The sequence below is a fragment of the Lepisosteus platostomus genome, chromosome 12 (genome assembly GCF_059453375.1).
Source record: "Lepisosteus platostomus isolate fLepPlt1 chromosome 12, fLepPlt1.hap1, whole genome shotgun sequence".
In the NCBI taxonomy this organism is placed as follows: domain Eukaryota; kingdom Metazoa; phylum Chordata; class Actinopteri; order Semionotiformes; family Lepisosteidae; genus Lepisosteus; species Lepisosteus platostomus.
Genome location: NC_142622.1, coordinates 5,483,174 through 5,501,850, shown reverse-complemented (window position 1 = coordinate 5,501,850; position 18,677 = coordinate 5,483,174). Strand labels below are relative to the sequence as shown.

Here is an 18,677-nt window from a genome sequence, read left to right as displayed (position 1 = left end):
TTCTACAAGTAACTTGTTGTTAATCATAAAACCTGAATAGGAATTTTAATTTTCCTATTTTTTCTTTTGAAATTATTAACAAGTACTGCAAAGCGGCAAATGCCTCTCACTATAGTTTCATCATTCATTATTTGAGGAATGTTTCTTTGAAAATGTTCTAATTATTGCTTATTGTTACGAACTATTTTAATTGTTACAGACCCCCTCCTCTACGTGATGATACATCTTAATGTAATGAATATGGAATTAATAGATAGCTGTAGATGCACTGTAGTGCTGCCATATTAACTGAACGTGGGGTTGAAGTGTTGAATCAAAAGCGAACAACAAAGTTTGGGAAGAATTGCAAAGTACTCGGAAATTAGAGCTGTCGGTTGATGTCTTATTCCACTGGTATTTGCTCCTGTATCAGGAGGCCTGCGGTGTCGTCTTGTCATTCCCCCCTGGATTCTCAATGACATGAATTAAGCGACTTAATTGTCCACTTATTTGGTCTTTATTACCACTTTTTCCAGATTGTTACTTATTGAGGACTTTTGATATTCCAGGACATTAGTGAATATCAGTGTCTTAATCTAAATTTTAGAAGGGTGGTTCTTGTGTTTCTTCTTTGTTGAAGACATTTTACCTCTTTAACAATGACTTGCATGGAAAATCCCAGTCACTTCTGTTCTGTAGCGTGCAATGATTAATTTCAGAATATTTTGTCAACTGCCTGTTCATGTTAGCTTGCATAGCTGGCATTTGGCACCAAAATAGGCATCTTCTTGGCATCTTGGTAGATTATGCCATATAGATCATGTAGTCATTCAAAATAAAATAACATTATAATTGGATTATTACAATAACATTGTGTAACTGCTGCATTTACATACAATAGAACACTTGTGTATTTAGCAGCTTCATTAGAACATACCAGTGCCATACTAACTTTACTTGATTACTAATTATGTTTAACATGGTTCAGTTACTATCTCAGTAAGCGAGAACACTCTTACAAGAGGAATTCAGTCATGTTCTTTTGAATTCAATCATGTTCATGTAGCTTTTGAAGGCAATAATGGTGGACTACACTTTTTTGTAGGATGAAAAGTATCTGGTAGATCATGAGGTCCATACTCGAGATGAACAGATAACGCACCGCACAGCAGATCCGGCTGAAATGGACCAGAAGCAGGTGCTGTTGAATGTAAGTCTCCAGTTGTGACACATTTGTCACTCTAAAATGGAGTTCTGCACAGCCTTCTTTAAACGAGAAGCTTGGAATACTATTGACTGGGAAATAGATCATCAGTGTGAAATTCATTTGAGATTGTTATTTCACTGTCACAAGTAAATATTAACTTTAACGTAATTCCTCTTTTGTTTTTACATTATTTTAATTTTATTGATATCTTTGGAATTGCAGGCTGTGAATCTGTGAATCTTTAAGGATGTTTAGTTTTTATGTAATGTGTAACTTCATATATTTGCTGCTTTTTAGGAAATCACCCATTTTACATCTGTTGCTGGAGGTGTTGACATTTGTTGGCCTAAATTAGATGTAAAATGATTTATATTTGTTATTGAGCGATGATATGAAGTGATGTTCTGTAAGATTAATATGCATGCACATGTCCGTCCAGCCCCAGTGTAAGTTTCTAAAGCATGGCCTTAGCCTAATTGACAAATCACAGGTATTTTATTATAATAGATGTACAGTAAGATTATGGCAGGTTCCGTTTCATAACTGGCTTTTTTGCCCATTGTCAAGTGAGGCAACCTGATTCTGAGCACGGCAGGGTTAGCTAGCTTGCTGTTTTCGTTGCCTTGATGTGAAAATGAAGACCGGGAGCACCAAGCGAGAGTCTGTCACCACTCCCCACAGGACGAGCTCAGGCTGCAGATGGAGGCCCAGCGCATCAGTCTCTCCCAGATCTGTGCAGCACAGCTGGAGCTCCTGAGAGAGAGCCTGCTAGCTGAGAAGGAGGCCTGCCTGCACAGCCTTGAAGAGAGCCTCGTGGGCAGGCACGCGCAGGAGGTACAGCAGCTCCATGAAAAGCACCAGCAGGAGCTGCAGCACTTGAAAGAACAAAAAGCAGGTGAGAGGAGCGCTGGTCTGAAGCAGATTCTGTGCAGGAAAAAGAACATCACAGCTGCTGGCTTCCCTTTGATCCATCATTCATGCCGCTGTTACCTGGCCAGTGTGTCCTGCTTAGTTTTTTCAACATGGAGCACATAACCCATTCTGGGTTGGCAAACTCTCCACAGCTTGTTTTTGTTTGTGAACAGAATAAAAAGTGACCCATTGAGTTCACTTTTTATTTTTCTGTTTTGTCAGGTCTACTGTAGAAGTACAACTCCAGTCCATCTGGTAGCACCAGGCCACGGTGCATAATGTGCAAAACACGTTCATAGTTGGTTTTGCTACTTTACTTATGTGTACTATCTATTCTCCCTTTTGCCGATGAACTTTATTTCATTTGTACACCTCTTTAAATCCAATTTGTGATGTCTGCTCAGGAGTCATTATAATGAGGGCAAGTAATAGCCTTAGGAAACAACAGTCTGGACTGTCATGGGACAAACAGGACAAGTAGGAAGAAACAAAATACTAGGGAGGTGCAGCTATGTACAGCAAACTAGTCTTCCAGTCCTCTTACAGTAACAGTTTCTGGGAACTGTAGCACATATCCCAATCCAATTCATTATTAAACATTTATGTTTGATTAATTTGTCGTCTTTTCCCTACAGGGGCAAATGCTTTCTTATTAAAAACCTTGAAGTCGTTGATTATGGATATGAGGGGTTTGCATGGATACAGCCTAGTTGTGGCATAGATTTGTAAGCCCATTTGTAAGATGAATGTGGGGTTATGAAGGTTTTCAGTCCAAAAAAAAAACTCTGAGTAGATGTGTTGAGTGGTGCAGTAATCTCAGTTTTAGAAGGTGGTCCTTTTCTCACATCTCTGGCCAGGACTTTGATACATTTTAGAGATGGAATGGAGACAAAATTTCAATCGTGACCAAAATATGACCATGTCTTGTAGAAGTTACTGATTTTACAATATTGTGATTTTTTTAGATTATGAAGCTGAGTCAAGATCTTCGAAGCACCAGAGGTTTATCAGCATGGTATCCGAAGAATGCACGCAACTGATTCTGGTAAAATATTTGCCACAATATGTTGGTTACGATTTGCCAGTTTTGATTGGTGACTTATCAGCTTTATAAAGAAAGGTTTATGCAGGTTATTCTTTGGAGCACTGCAGTTTGGTATTCGAGTTTTTCAGTGTTATATCAATTTTGAATACTGTAAAATCATGAGTAATTGTTTTTTCGTAAGATTAAATTCTGAACACTCCAGTAGCTGTGAACGCTGTTCACTTTTGAACTGTGTAGCAGGTCCTGTCAATCAGCTGTTATTGCACTGTGAAATCGAAACTATGAAACTCATCACACCAACTGTCCATCTACTATATATTGAATAATTATTTGAAATGGGCTTTTAGTCGTTGTCCAAAGTTCTGGGAGAAGACTACTTAGTGCCACTTCAGTTCAAAGAAACTGCAGAGCCGAAGAGTGCAGGGAAACCTGGTGAAAGGAAAACCGAAGATCCTGGTCCATTACTTCAAGAAGCAAAAGGTATGTTTTACGCTAGCATATTAATTTAGTCATTGTTAGTGACTGGTGACATTACTTTGAAAACAGAAGAAAGGCCATTCATGGAACAGATAGGTTCAAACATCTCCAAACTTTGTTTTTTTACTTTAATTTTAGAATTGCATACAAGTCTACATATGCTCAAGGACAGGATTTTGCAGGAATGTAATCGCCTGACAGAACTTCAGTCCTTACTGACATCTGACTGCAACAAGGTATGGTGTATTTCTTCCTTACTGGCTGCAGTTGAATTTGTGATCAAATACTGAGGTTTGCCCATTTCAAAATAAGATTTTGCATTAACTGCAGCATTGTGCCAATCACGGTTTGGTCCAACAAAACTGATGCAGCTCGAGCTGTTGCAGAACATTGTGCTTAATTGTGTTTTGGATATACAGTATATAATCGATTCATTAATGGAAAATAAGATACTTCAAACATTTTCCCCATCCTAATCTAACTTGTCATTTTGTTTTCAGCTGGAAGAGCTTCAGACAGCATATGATGAGCTCAGACATCAGAGCGAAAAGGAAATTGCCAGCCTTCGAATGCAAATTGATAGCTCTCGTGCCAGCTCTCAGGATCTGAGTGGTAATTTGTACATAAGAATTATTATTTTTTTTAATTGATATACTTTCCTTTTAGCCTGCCAGCACTGATCTGATTAATGGTTAAATGGTGCATTGATGTTAAACAATATGGAAAGATTCACTTTTATTAGTCATTATTCCACATGAAAATATATTATAATGTTTGAAGCCTTGTAAAAACATTTCTGTTCTTTTCTGAGTAAACCAATACACTGCAGAATTGCTCCTGCATGGTTATGGTATGTGACACATCTGTAATCATTGTATACTGTAGTTGTTGCACATTTTCACAGCTATTATTTGTCAAATTGATTGTAAATCACATTATTTTTTGTTAAGATATATTTTAGATTCATGCTATTGTTTTTGTGGCTTTGATCATCAATTCAATGTCCAGGTAAAATCTCTTTAGAAATAAGGTGTCTAATGAACTAAAGAACAGCCGTTTGGTCGTACTGTAATTGAACAGAGCATCCAGCTCTTTCTTGAAAAAAGCCGAGTAATTCCTTTCAGCAACATGGCTAGGAACTCGTTCCTTACTTCCACAAACGTATATAAAAAAGTGCCTCCTGTAATTGTGAAGGTACACAATTTTAAAACCATAGTTCCACTGCTGCTGGTTTTCACTGTCGGTCCTGAAGAAGTCCACTGGGTTGATTTTGTCTGTGCCTTTGAGGATTTGGGCAGGAATACAGTCAACTCAGTGGACTTATTCAGGATCAACAGTCAAACACGCGCCGTAGGACATAAGTGGGAAAACTCCATTGGATGAAATTTACGGGTAGAAGATTTAAATGTATCCACTTGTGTGAGAAATGTTATTCCTTCAATCGCTTAGATCTCAAGGAGCAGCTGAAGGGGCGGTCGGCGCATCTTGAGGAGGTCGAGAAGCTGAAAACAGAGTTTCATCAGCGGCAGGCCCAGCTGCAGGAGCAGCACCTCCAGGAGATCGAGCGTCTCCGGGTTTATTATCAGCAGCAGGCCAGGGACTTGGAGGACAGATACACCACAGAGCTCGTCCTTCTCCAGCAGAGGCTGCAGGAGGCGCAGTGCAGGTAAGGAAATGCTCAAATGTGCAGCTGGCTTCGCAGTTCTACAAAGCAGACATTTTTCTCTTTTAAAGTAACCACAAATTATTGGCATGCCAATTCACATTTTTCACAGTTTCTTCAAGCAGTTATCTTGAGGATTATTTGGTGTTGAACATTGGTTTCTAAATCATATACCATTTATCTAAAAATATATATTTTTTAATTGATTTGAACAGCATAGTGTGATATTTAGCTTGGGTTTTACGACTTATATTCCATTCTTTACTATTATCAAATGTTTTTTAAAGGTTCTGAATTTTTTAAGGGCAGACACCAGTATTAATGGGTACTGTAGAATGGGTAAAAATTTTTTTACAAAAGTTCTGGTTCACATGAATTTGAAGACTTTAGGTAAGAAAGTGATATTTTGTTACTTCCCACTGGTATTTAAAGATTTATGAAAACCGTGGTCATGTTCTTTGTGCTTTGTCTCAAGCAGGAGAGAGCATGAGTGCATATCAGGGTAGAGTGATCTGATACCAAGACACAGGGAAATTCTAGATTGTCAACTATTCATCTAGGGTAATGGGAATACCCTTAGCAGACTCATTAGTAATTTTGAAGTACAGTTTAATTATGTGCTGTCCTGCCTGCTTCCAGAGGTCTCTGCACTTATCCATGTAGTTTAATTTTATTACATTTAATCTCTTCTTTACAGGCAATTTAGAGCTACTGTATATATACAGTAGTAGTCACACAGTTACCTTTAGTAGCTTATGGTTTTTGAAGACCATTTGCTCATTCTGCAGACCAGTTTCACAGAGACTCCAGTTAGTATGAGTATTTGAAAATATATATTTTAATTGTGAGGAATAGAGTGGTCTGTTTGTACACATCTGCAGAATGCACAATGACAGGCTGACAAAGGCAGCAGTGTTTGGAATCATGGCAGGAAAGAACAAAATGGATGCTCATCAAGAGAATGTCTGTCTGATATAGAAGAATCTACATAGCCTTAGATAACTGGCACTAGACACAGCAACATGGGAAAGAATGGTGAAGCAAGCAATCAGCCCCAAGGGGCAGTGCTGCCAAAGAGACTGATGATGATGATGGTGATGGTAACCTTTATAGAGCAAGCATTTACTGTGGATTATAGGAATTCATATGAATTTGCTCTTCCTGTAGTGTTTTTAAGAGCATACAGTCACTATGAAAACACTGTAAACCTGAAGGGTTCTTGTGGAGTATACACAAATATAGTCAGTGCGCTGGTTAATGTCAGCTATGTCATGCTGTTGGACATTAATAAGGACAAAACAGCAGTCTGTGGCTACCAACTTTGACTTTTTACAAGCAAAAGATGTTAATAAAGTTCTCTTTATATGGTTCCACCCTCCACGGTTTTTTGAAACAGCAAAAGCTAAATAGTTAGTTCTATTTGTAAGTAATCTTACACATAAATTTAATATAAAATATATTTAAAAGCATGTGCATATATAGTGAACTAAATTCCACTAATATGGCAGTGTTTGCTTCCTCACTAGATGTTACAAGCTAAAACATTTCTTGTACAAGCTTAGTTATATGTGTAGATATTCCAAAAACAGAGCTGGAGTTCCAAGACTTCTTGGATTTAAAAATCAGGAAAACAAGGGAAACTTTTCACCCTTTTGGTATACGGTTGTAGTATTTAAAATCAACACTGCTAGGCAGTGTGCTTGGTGCTTCAATCATACACTGCATTTGCGTATGTGCAACTCTACATTTGGTAGAATATCATTCCAGCTTGTATTTTGAAATTATTTCATGTTGGTTTGGTTTAGGAGTTAATTTGGGCATCTTTATCAAGTGATTGCTTGAAAAGTGGTCTGCCACTCAAAACGTCTGAGAAACCCCGTCATATCAGGAGACAGGGAAGTTCAAAATTGGCAGCTGGTGTTAAGAACTTTGCAGCAAAACCCGATTGATGTTGTGATGCCCTCTGCTGGCATTAAAGGAGATAGATTTTTTTGCTCACCATCATAAAAGTAAATTTTAACGTTTGAAAAGAAATATAAGAAATGTTTCTCTATGTTCAACAGTTTACCTATTCCTTTTTCTTCTTGTATATTTCCTTTATTTTTATTAGTTTAAGACTTTTTGAAGTCTTGAAAGTGTTTAAAATGGTACAAATATGCAGTACAGAATGTTATGAACCTTGATGAAATAAAGAATAAGATGCTTGCTTTATTCTAGGTGCCATTGTTCCAAACACCAGCAGCATTGAATATGTCAAAGTTCACAAAATGTTTCTGTGTTTTGTGAGATGTCAGTGCAAAACAGTAAGCTTGACCTGGAGGTTTAAAATTGTCTTTCAGTATTTCAAGTGAAGCCCAGCTTTTTGAGCAAAAGGAAATGCAAAGCATTGAAGAACTAAAGGTATTTTTTGTTCCTTTTAAAATAATTTTGACTTCCTTGCATCATATAAGTGAACAGTATTTCTTGCTTACTTTAGAAGTCTGTAACTTAATGGTGTCTTTGAAACAAAATCCATATTTAAATTAAAAGATTCAGTGAGCCATTATGAATAGCTGGGATACTGCCTGGGGCACTTTCTTGTCTTATATCTTTACATGGGTGCACAATGTAAAAGAGGCTATGTTATGATGAATTTGTTGATGAAAAAACAAACTGAAATTCAGTAACCTGAACATGGCTGTAATTTCCCATCTGCATGAAAGAGCAATTTCTCTTGCATGGATGATTCAATCAATTTTAAAGACGCACTCTTAAAGCACAGCTCTCTTCTCCAACCACTGGTGTGTGATGAGCTACTCCATTTTGAATGCTGCTACTGTTCTGGGAGTTTGAGAGACAAAACATCAACTATTAGTGTGAATTGTTTGGTTGTTTTTTCTTCATGTGTACAATTTCAGTGTATTTTATTATTCTTGTAGGGATTGATTTTGTGACAGAATTACTGTATATAGGAGCTATTTAAATATAAAGTACAGCACTCTTTTAAAAAAAAAATAGTGAGAACAATGAAATATATATATATATAATTTTCAGCTGGATGATATTGAATTGGAAGTGGCCCTAAACTATCCACTAAAGTCTGTTGGACTGACCCATCAGCTGCAGACCTTGAGAAAAGCCCTGTACGCCAAATATGTCCAGGAGGTCTCTGCTCTGAAGGAGCAGCACAGGGGAGAGCTGGAACTGCTGGCGCTGAGACTGAGCAAACAGCAAGCTCTCCAAGAGGAAGTCTCAGACTCAGGCCCAGAGAGCTTAAAAGGAGTCCGGTCCATTGAAGGCCCTGACACTGAAGAAGACCTCATCAGAAATATTCAGGAACTGGAGAAACGGCACAAAGAAAGGACAGAGGAGGAAGTAGCAAAGGTATCATTTATTTTATCTGCTGTATTAGCATATACTGTATGAAAAAGCTCTGTGCTTAGCCATTGCCTGGCTAGCCCTGGGAGACTTTGAGGTCTTTGGAGATATACTGGACTAGGGAGCTGAATTTCCGTTTTTAATAATAATTAAAATTTAAATATCTCAATTATCTAAAGAGCTCTTGGAATGTTTAAAATTAATTTATAATTGTGAAACTTAAGATGTTTATTTTACTCATGGTCATTCTCTATGAACATGGTTACTTTTTCCATAAGCAAAAGCAAATAGTACATGGACTATTGATTTACTGGACTTATTGATCGGGTGTCTTACATGTCTGTTTTCTGTGCGTGCAGGTGATCGTGCAGATGTCGGTTGAATTTGCTCAGCAGACCGAGCTGGCAAGACTTAACAAGCAAGCAAGGGAGACGACGACCGAGATGCAGACGCTGGCGGGAGACCCGGAGGGAGAAGGAGAGGCAGAAACGGACCCTTCCAGTGAGGAGCCGGGACTCGCTCTGGAGCAGAAGAATAAGGACTCGGAGAGGAGGCTTTTGGAAGAAAAAGCCGCACTGAGCAAACAACTGCAAGAAAAGACTGCTGAAATCCTGACGTTGACCAAGCAGCTGCAGCAGACTAGAGGCGCTCCACTGATGCTTGACAAAGAGTGCCAGTTCTCCGATACTGAGGGAGGATCCCCAAAACACTCAGAGGACACGGGTATTATACTGCCTCTTGAGTCTGTGATCACACAAGAACCTGTCCTTCCGGAAAGTAAGGTAAGTGTTTAAGACTGCAATGTGCACCTTGATCTTTTACTTGCTGTAAATAAGACTCTTTTCTAACAAACTGACAGGCAGACTGAGGTTGAAAGTTGGCCATGGCAAGATTTTTTCAGCATCCATCTTCATGACACTCTGTTTATGTTCTTCGGCTTGCTAGTAATATTCTATGCAATACTGAAATATAAATGCGGAAATTTTAAACATAGCTTAACCTTAACCCATATAATTATACAGAGTGACTTTAGATGACCAAAGCCTTTTTTGGTGACATGGGAATTTTTGTCCCCTTTTTGCATGTCTTTGCGTCTCTGTTCCTAGAGACTGGAGCGATTAAATTACTGTCCTTGCAGTTGTGACTCTTAATTATTTGAAAAGGAATCACTGTGTGGAAGGTGTCCTCAGTGGTGTGTGTGCTGCAGGTGGCCACCGCTGGCCTGGCAGAAGATCAGTGCCAGAACCAGAAGCAGGAGCACCTGCAGGCGGCGCAGGCCCTGAGGGTGGCCCACACACAGCCGCTAGACAGGCAGCAGGAGGAACAGGTCTCCCGCAGAGCGGAGCTGGACAGCCGGGGAACACAGCTCGTTCAGGTGCGTCTCCCCGCCAACCACGAGGCAACAGTAATCCTGCAGACCTCCTCAGTGCAAAGAGTCTGTAGTTCAGGCAAGAAACCCTACCATGTGGCAGACAGTGCCCTAACAAACCTGTAATTGTATTGTTTTTTTATGAACTGTCTAGTTTGGATCCAAGTCTTTATTTTCTAAGTAGCCGATAAGTAACATACAATGACAACGAATCACGTATTTTGGTGATGATCTCTAATGTCAGCCTTAACAAGAGAAATGTATTCTTCATAAGAGTTATACAGGCTGTCCCAGTTTTGAAAATATTTGTTGGTCACATTTGGCCTGATGTTTTTGCATTTCAATATTTTCATTTTTACATTTTAGATTTTATTTATGGCACCATACAGGAGTTGCAAATCATATCTACTGCAAAAGTTTTTTTTTAATTAATTGCCCTCATTTTTTTTAAAAGGTATATATTTTATTGCAGCTTCACAATACTATAAACATACATCCTACAGATTTGCAAAGGTAGAATTATTTTACATTCAGACCCATTTTCAGAAAAAGTATATGCACAACTCTTCCATTCAATTCAATTACAAAGAATTGAACTCTTATTTAGGCAAAGGCAAGAAGAGAGGGCCCAGAGACTGTAAGACAGGAGGGGTACGGCCCTGCACTGCAAAGCAGAAGCACACAGACTGAGCAGGTAACATGATACTCTTTGCACAGATCTCCAAAAAGATGCAGGAGTTTGTGCATTTCTGCACTTAGTGCCATCAGATTAGGGAAGCAAGCCTGCTCTAAATATGATTGCCAGTCTTGAACGATCTTGTCGTGCACTTCTGCATACCAGCTGATAGGTGGAGCGTGTGTCCTCTGTAGTGCTTTACAGGTGCAACTGTTGCTATGACGGCAAGCAGATGGGAATGTTTCTGCTTTCCAGCCTTGCAGAGACACTGAGATATTAATCTCTGTTGATGCCACCTGTCTGCACCAGGTTTTACCGAAGAAGCACGTTCTTGCTGTCCTCTTAACTTAAGTAAATGTAACTGTTTCAATTCTAGTTTGCCAGGGAGGAAAGGTTCTAGAAAGCAAGTGAGGATAGCATGACGGGTTTGTTGTCCTTTTTGTCTTTTCTGCCTCTCCGGTCGTTGTTGCAGAATGAGGAAGAAAACAAGCAGGGAGATGAGGAAAAGAAAACTGATCCCGAAACTTCAGCAGAAGGTCCAGGAAAGACAGAGCACCCTGCACCTGATGGAGACACAACTGAAAGGTTTGAATAGTTTCTTGATGGAAGTTCACAAAACAGCTTGGACTTTTGATTTCTCATTAATTTTGAAAAAAATGTAGGGAACTACCTTTTCTCAGAAACTTGGGCCATCTGCAGTAGAGTAGTTTTTATAGATAACTTAAAACTGTGTCTGACATTTGCAACATAGTAGTTAATACTAACCTTATTATAATACTGGCTTATTATAAGACAGATGTGCAATATTTAAAATAAAGTGTCAGATGTTTGTAAATAACCTTTTCTTTTTTTGTGTGTTTTTCTAATTAATTTCTTAAAACTAAAATAAAGTGTATTTTTTTCAATTTTATGTTTAGAAAATAAGTTAGTAATTTTACTTTTTGCTGCTGGTCCAGAATGCATTATCACAGTGAAACCAGACAAATATTTTGTTTAATGTTACACGGCTCCATTGTCATCAGAGGCCCTTTAGTAATTTTAATGATTTGCAGAGATAAGCAGGTAGTGATAATTATTCAAATATGCCGGGGAACTGTCTGATATGGTCTGATACCAGGGGACTTCTGACATGTTCTTTTATACCCAGCATATATGCTGCATGTATTATACAGAACCTTAGGAAGAAAACTTTTGAAAGTTGATCCAAAGGTCTCTGTATCATGGTTCCCGATGGTGTCTTCATGGTTGAGGATAGAAGTTGCTGTATTTCTGCTTGTAGGGTGACGCTCTCCTTCTGCTTCACCGTGTTTGTCCTGTGCCAGTGTAGCTTTCCAAAATGTGTCCCATGGAATTCCCGAGAAAGGATGTAACTCATGTTTGTAGCATTCCGGACAGTAGACTGAGAAGGTGTGCTGCCCACGGATACCATTAGCATGTGTCTTGAGTTGTCTTTGGCTGCATCAGAACAACCGCAGCGTGGTGCAGAAATGTGTGGTTTTCTCTCCTCCACGTCAGGAATGTCTTAAGAAGGGCCAATGAGCGTCTGCGGCAGGTTCTGCGCGACGTGCTGAAGACCACCGCCGCGGCCGAGGAGACGATTGGGCGTCATGTTGAGGGACTGCTGGACGCGTCCGGTAGAGGACAGCCTCAGCTCAGATCAGCTGCTGGGCCTGGGGGAGGTGTGTATTGCTCTCTCCCTCGGGGACACGCTGACGGCTGCAGTCACCAATATCTTGCAGGACAGGCTCTTTGGGGGGGAAAAAAGATTTCAGGGGTCTGTAGTCAAAGGTTGTTTTTTTCATAATGGTTATTTCTCCCATAATGAATATGCCTAATAATTAAGTGTCCTTTGTTTATCTGGGCCTTCTTTTTAACATTTTTTACTAGGGAAAACAGTACTAGAAACTTGGGCTAAAATGTTTTAGAAGATAAGAAGTTCCTGTCTTTACTACAATGATAGACCTCCATTCTGTTTACTACTGTAGAACTCGATACTATTGCACTGTGCCCATAAAGACAAGTTGACTCCCCATGCATCAGTTCCTATTATGCTAAGTTCCACAGTGTGCCAATCCTTTACACAACTCCTTCAGTTCTTCAAACAAATCAGTTTATCCTCTCAAGGAAAGCAGCTTAGTTGCCTAATAAGAGATGTATTTTTCTCAATCCATATGGCTAGTTATCACAGCAGTGTAAGGATCATCCCAGCATATCCAGAGTAAAGACTGTGGTATAGGATTCCTGTTATGTGGCATTTAAACTAGATTTCCTTTCAGTAAGTCATGAAATTACACTCCCAAACCATTCCCCAGACAGCTAGCAGTCAACATTGTAATTGGACTACTATATCGAATGAGTAATGTCAGAAAAGAGTACTTCTTAGTTTGACAAATCTGTAACAGACATGAGAGGATCCAGGACAGCAATGTCATTTTTGTACTACGGTGAACAAAAGTGTACACATTATTTTAAATGTGATGTTAATAGTGCATTGAACAATTAGATAACATACCTTGGTTTAATTCTACACTTTTATTTCCATTTTCATTTTGCTACTTTCCGACACATTTTCCAGCAGTTTAAAATGATGCAACAATATCAACACCAAAACCTTGTTCAATGCTCCCTGTTTTATATCTATAATTTTTCCTTCTTCCATGTAACATTCTGTATATATCAGATGTGTTCTGCCATGTGTTTGCCCCTTTGCTCTAAATCTTTTTGAAATTCATCCTCTACAGTATTTGCCGATCATCCCTTTTTGGTATTGATTGTAAACTTAGTTTCCTAACTAAACCATGCTCTGGATTATTAATGGAAATAAGGAAGAGCACTGGATTTACTACAGTTCCCTGTGGTGCTCCTGTAATTACAGTATATCACCCCAATTTCAGCATGTACCCCGTGTCTGTATTCTGTCCTGTATTCTAGTAATCAGTTATCAATCCAGATATACACATTACCATAAATGCCTGAAATGTGCAAATTTCTTTTACTGGGAACTTTAGCAAAAGCCTACTAAAAATTTAAATGCATTTTGACATATGCCCTGTTTGTATCCATCGCTGCTGTTTCTTTGAACAAGCACTGTAACAAGTTGGTTTAGCAAAACCTATACATTCTAAGTTCACTTTGACTATCCTTTCAAACTTGACTGCCATAGAGATGATTCTCTGCCATTGACTTGCATGTAATAGAAGAAAAGGCCTATTGATCTATTATTACTTGGGTCAGTAATACCAACTTTTTTACTTATTTGTACTACTTTTGCTTTTTTGAAGTTAAAAGGTAGTATTACCCCTGTCTAAATAGGCTGCTAGAATAGTTTTGGTAATGGAAAATGAATAATATGTGTTTTAAGTATGCAATTCTGTGAAATTTCCTTGTAGCAATTCTAGCATAAATGTTTTTAAATTTTCTGTGACTTCCTTGGCTAAGACAGCATTTTTAAAACCTCTCCGTACAGCTAAAATGTCTTTGCCATTGCCTGTCTTTCTCAGGCAGGGCGGAAGACCCTGGAATTTTAATAGGCAGTAAAGTAATTTGAGTTAGGTGGATGGTTTATTATGCTCTGTAAATTGTGCAAATGTGGCAATTGTGTTTGAAGTGGCTTACTGTGCATGGTTGAGCTTGTTTTATGTGCATAACATTAGTATGTTTTGCTCTCAGAATTTGGAATAGCAGTTGAAATGTCTTTTGCAACTAATCATTTCGTATGCTAGTGAAAGTTTTCTGTGAGAGCACAGGTCTGCATGCAACCATTAGTTATACTCGGGAGGCAGCATCCTGTCACAGCTGAGTGAAAGTGAGAAGCCCTCTGGTGGTATAGAGTGTTTCAGAATACCACATGAACTGGAAACACCAGGAATCATTACAAAATGTTATATGATTCCTAGGTTTTTTTATATCATTTATTTTTGAAGACCAACATCGGTTTGATTATCTTCCTTGTTTTTCCTTTGCCACAGATATCGGGTTTGGAGAACTGCGGTAAACATTACCTTTGTGCGAAATGCTGGCATGTTGGGGATTAGAAGAATAAATTTGTTTTTATTCACCCCCTTTGTCAAATTCTCCTCTTCAAAACATGCATCTAAGTATGATGAAATCTGCTTTTGTAGTCAGCATAGTACTCCTAATCGTTTTCACAATCACAGAAGTCATAGAGTAATCCTGTCTTTAGTCCCGCTGATGTGATTTGTCCAGTCTGATTGCCCACTCTTGCTCTTGCTTTGTTTCAAGATGCTTCCTCAGAGTCCTGCCATGGCAGTGAAGCAGGCAGGGGTGATGGGAGTGTGTGGTCAGGGGAGACTGAACAGGGCCTGGAGATGTCTCAGCGGCTCACAGACGGCCTGTTTCAAGGAGCTGACCTCCAGCTGGAGAACGAGGAGTACCTAATGAGCATCAGTTCGCGGCTCCAGGGAGCAGTGGAGAAACTGCTGGAGGCCATCACTGAAACAACAAATCAGGTACTACCAGCCTTAAGTTTCATTGAGGGAAAAGAAAACTCAGAAACCTCCCAGGTCCTGGATATGTCAGTTTTCCTAGCAGGGTCTTGGAGCTTTTGTTGACATTTCCAGGAATAATTCTTTGTGTTTCTTAGCTAGCAGAGTTTCTTTGACCTATGTTTTATGCTACTTTTATGCCTGGCTGTTGTTAATCTGAAAGGTTCACCACTCCAATCAAACACTGACCTGGGAAAACAAAAGACACACATACAGTCATATATTTGGCCTATAAATCTACAAGGGACAACAAAGTTTAAGTGTCAATGAACAGATATTAACCCCTAAGATGGTAAGGACAGTGACTGCCTATGCAGTCCTGCTGTTGCACTAGTTTTGCTACACAACAACGATAAATGACAGGGGCAGCCTGGATTCCATCCTGCTTTCTCAGTGTCTAATATAATAGTATGATGGTTGTTCTTGTACTTGTATTATACTTGAATATATTGTCCTTTTTTTTGCCTATATCCTTGAATTAGGCACGTTAACCTACATGGCTTCAAATATCAGGACCCCCACATAAGAACATAAGAAAGATTACAAATGAATAGACCCTTCGGCAAGTCTCAATCATATGGTTGCTTGTAGCGGTTACTAAAAGGATTCCAGGAATCAGCTTCCATAACCTAACTGTTAGCAAATATTACCTGTTTGAAGCCCCCAATGCACTTGCTTCCTGGAGTGATAGTTTTGCAGGTATTCCTTGAATATGCCCTTGGCTTGACTTTGTCAATAACTTTCAGAATTTTGAATATATCCGTTTCAGAGTGGCTTGGCGAGGTTGTTCATTTTCATGTTTTGTGTCCTCAACAGTAGAAAGTAGTTTGGTCTTTTTAATTCTCCCCATGTCAGTACCACCCTAGAAACAGCTTTGCATTTGCATTGCACAACAAGTTATTGAGAGCTCAGTAGTATTTTGCTCAACGTGCGATAAAATGGGCAGGTTAATATCCACCTCCTGCATTTATGCAGCCACTGTAAACCTTTCCTCGGGCCTAATAAAATATTGGAATGAAGGTGTACTCTGACCTCTGCTGCTGAAAAAGAATCAACAGTCTGCCTTAAATCAACAAAATGTACTGGAGTACTGTATTTAAATGTGGTTTTTGATGGATATTAATACCTGAATATCCTGCACTTCATTGTACTGAGGGTGATGTGATAGCTAACAGTGCTGCTTACTGAAGCTCTTGTTCAAGGCTTCTAGGTTTAATTCCAGCCTGGAGCTTTCTCTTTGACGTTTGCATGTTCTCTCAGTGCTCATTATGAGCAGCCCTCCGGGATGCATTAGCTGTTGTTAATGGATGGATCAGGGGTTAATCATGTTTTTCAGTAAAATGCAGCCAAGGAAAAATTAAAAAAATATTTCTATTTCTAACCAGAAACTAATCTGAGTAGCACATTTCCCAGCTATATATATTTTTTTCAAGTATGTCCTAAAGGTAAGTGTCTCTGTTTTCTAACTCCATTGCGGCCTGTAGGACTTAAGATTGTTACTTTCCTATAAATCTCTTTTACACTACTTGATGTCATGCAGCAATGTCAAACTCCATGATTATTTCTACCTCCTGCAGTCCCAACTTTACTCAGATCTCCCTGTTCAGCAATAAAGATTTTGATCTTTGACATTTATGCTGTTAATTATTAATACACATCAGTATACTTGCAACAGTACCAGTCATTTGAAGGCATTGCTGTGAGGGTCTTCAGATGTTTTTTTCAGAAACACAATACCTAATTGTACCCAGCAGTAGCTGTTGCAGTTCTTAAACTATATGTTGCCATTCAGTATTTAAATTACCATTAATGTTATATAACATTTCCTACAAGAAGCTTTGTGAATTGCATTACAGATTACAAAGAAACAGTTCATATCAATTTCCACCTCAGGTTTCATGTCCCTTGTTAGGTTGTGACTTTAAAGCTTTCAGTTTCAACAAGTGATAATTGGAGGTTAAGAATTGTGTTGAAAATAGTTATTGTATACAATTCTTCTTTAGGATTATTTAGGAATGTAAACCTGAATGATGCAGTGAAGTGTCACAAGACTGAGGAAACTCAAGTTTTTTGTAGACTTGGGGAACAAAAAGGACTAAGTCAGCCTTTAGAGTCTATTCCATAATCACCAAAGCATTAAAGAATGAACTGTAATGATAACAGAATGTCCCCTTGTGGCATTAAGTGTGGTTTTATTCTTGTACATGAAAGTCAGAGAAGATTGTTTTACAGTAGAATTCAGAATTTTACTGCTATTTGCTCTTGTACACTTGTGTTTTGAAAAACAAATTCCCATATATTCAGCTCAGGACTTCAGTTTTGTTATTGTAACTTGGGTGAATAGAATTCTGCCTGAAGCCCTGACGCTCTGAAATACATAGTTTGCATCTTTCAGGGCTGAGTGTTTTAATACAGTCCACAGCCCAAGGTTTATTTTAAAAGATGAGTTTTGAATCTCTACGTTTACACGAAGCACAAGCAGACCATTCTTGGAACATTAAAGAAAACGCAGCCCTGTCAGAACTGTTGACGTGGAAAATGAATCCAGTCAGACGAGCTTTTCTCAAAGGCTGATCTCCAGTTTGTGGCTCTACCTGCCTAATTACCTGAAGGCTGCAGGCCACACCTCCTCTTCTGTCTTCCCTGCAGCTCTAGATCCTGGACATGCTTGTGTTTCAGGAAGTGCTAGGCAGGCTTCCCCTCCCTTCACCAGAGAAATTCCATTCTGGGAAGAGCTCCGCACTTGTGCTGGCCCTGTGCTGCTCCTGTGCTCCCTCTCCGCTGTTTGTTGCGGGAAGTAACTGATGGCCTGCGAGCTTTCCCAGGCGCCCCGTTGCCTTGGGGGCGTGGATTTGCTAACAGGGATACATCTCAACCCACAGAGGGAGTGAGAAGCCGTCGCAGGCTGAGCTTCGGCGAGGACAAGGAAAGCTGTTTGTGACCGGGTTTGGTCTTCGTCTGTCTGACACTTTTGAAACCGTTTGGAATGCACTTTAGCCACAGGTACTCTCTGCAAGGATTCTGAGAACTGCAGTTCTTTCTTCATGCAGGGATTGGCTCAGTGTTTGTTGACACCTTAATCTTCTTAATATTTACCTGGGACCCGGTGTGCATTGCGATTGCCCATGTGAGCTGCCTGTATTTGCCTAAGGTTCTTAGTGGCAGCTCCGTGGAGACAGTTGCTTAGCTCGGCAATGTTGCCCTTTCACGGAGCTTCAAATCCTGGGCACTTTTCATCCTTACCAAGTGCTTCCAGAAGTGGCACAGCTTCCAGGTGAAGTGCGACCCGGGAGGCAGCTTTGTCGTCCAGAATGGATTCTTATCGGACGTACTGGAAATCAAACTCTCTGGGGGCCCTGTGGGTCGAAGGTCAGGATGAAGACATCTATGAAGTCGAATCTCGAGTCCCGCTGCCGAGACCCTTTCCTCTCCCCTCCAGTTTAAATGAAAAAAACTCAGTTGTGGTGCAGACCCAAATTTCGCACAT

General features: G+C 39.5%; 1 protein-coding gene across 7 annotated transcripts in view; it reads left to right on the top strand.

Moving 5' to 3' along the window:
• akap9 (A-kinase anchoring protein 9) overlaps positions 1 to 18,677 on the top strand; it is an 82,544-nt gene that overhangs the window by 32,767 nt on the left and 31,100 nt on the right. For 6 of the 7 annotated variants that reach the window (XM_088600554.1, XM_088600553.1, XM_088600557.1 and 3 more), the window contains 15 exons: positions 1,085 to 1,189; positions 1,868 to 2,081; positions 3,064 to 3,143; positions 3,491 to 3,623; positions 3,759 to 3,856; positions 4,121 to 4,232; positions 5,070 to 5,286; positions 7,623 to 7,683; positions 8,317 to 8,646; positions 9,000 to 9,422; positions 9,848 to 10,015; positions 10,617 to 10,703; positions 11,158 to 11,270; positions 12,201 to 12,364; positions 14,928 to 15,154. In XM_088600554.1, coding sequence (XP_088456680.1) covers positions 1,085 to 1,189; positions 1,868 to 2,081; positions 3,064 to 3,143; positions 3,491 to 3,623; positions 3,759 to 3,856; positions 4,121 to 4,232; positions 5,070 to 5,286; positions 7,623 to 7,683; positions 8,317 to 8,646; positions 9,000 to 9,422; positions 9,848 to 10,015; positions 10,617 to 10,703; positions 11,158 to 11,270; positions 12,201 to 12,364; positions 14,928 to 15,154 — 2,532 coding nt within the window. The remainder of the gene's footprint in view (positions 1 to 1,084; positions 1,190 to 1,867; positions 2,082 to 3,063; positions 3,144 to 3,490; positions 3,624 to 3,758; positions 3,857 to 4,120; positions 4,233 to 5,069; positions 5,287 to 7,622; positions 7,684 to 8,316; positions 8,647 to 8,999; positions 9,423 to 9,847; positions 10,016 to 10,616; positions 10,704 to 11,157; positions 11,271 to 12,200; positions 12,365 to 14,927; positions 15,155 to 18,677) is intronic. The other variant, XM_088600556.1, reaches the window with a different exon arrangement.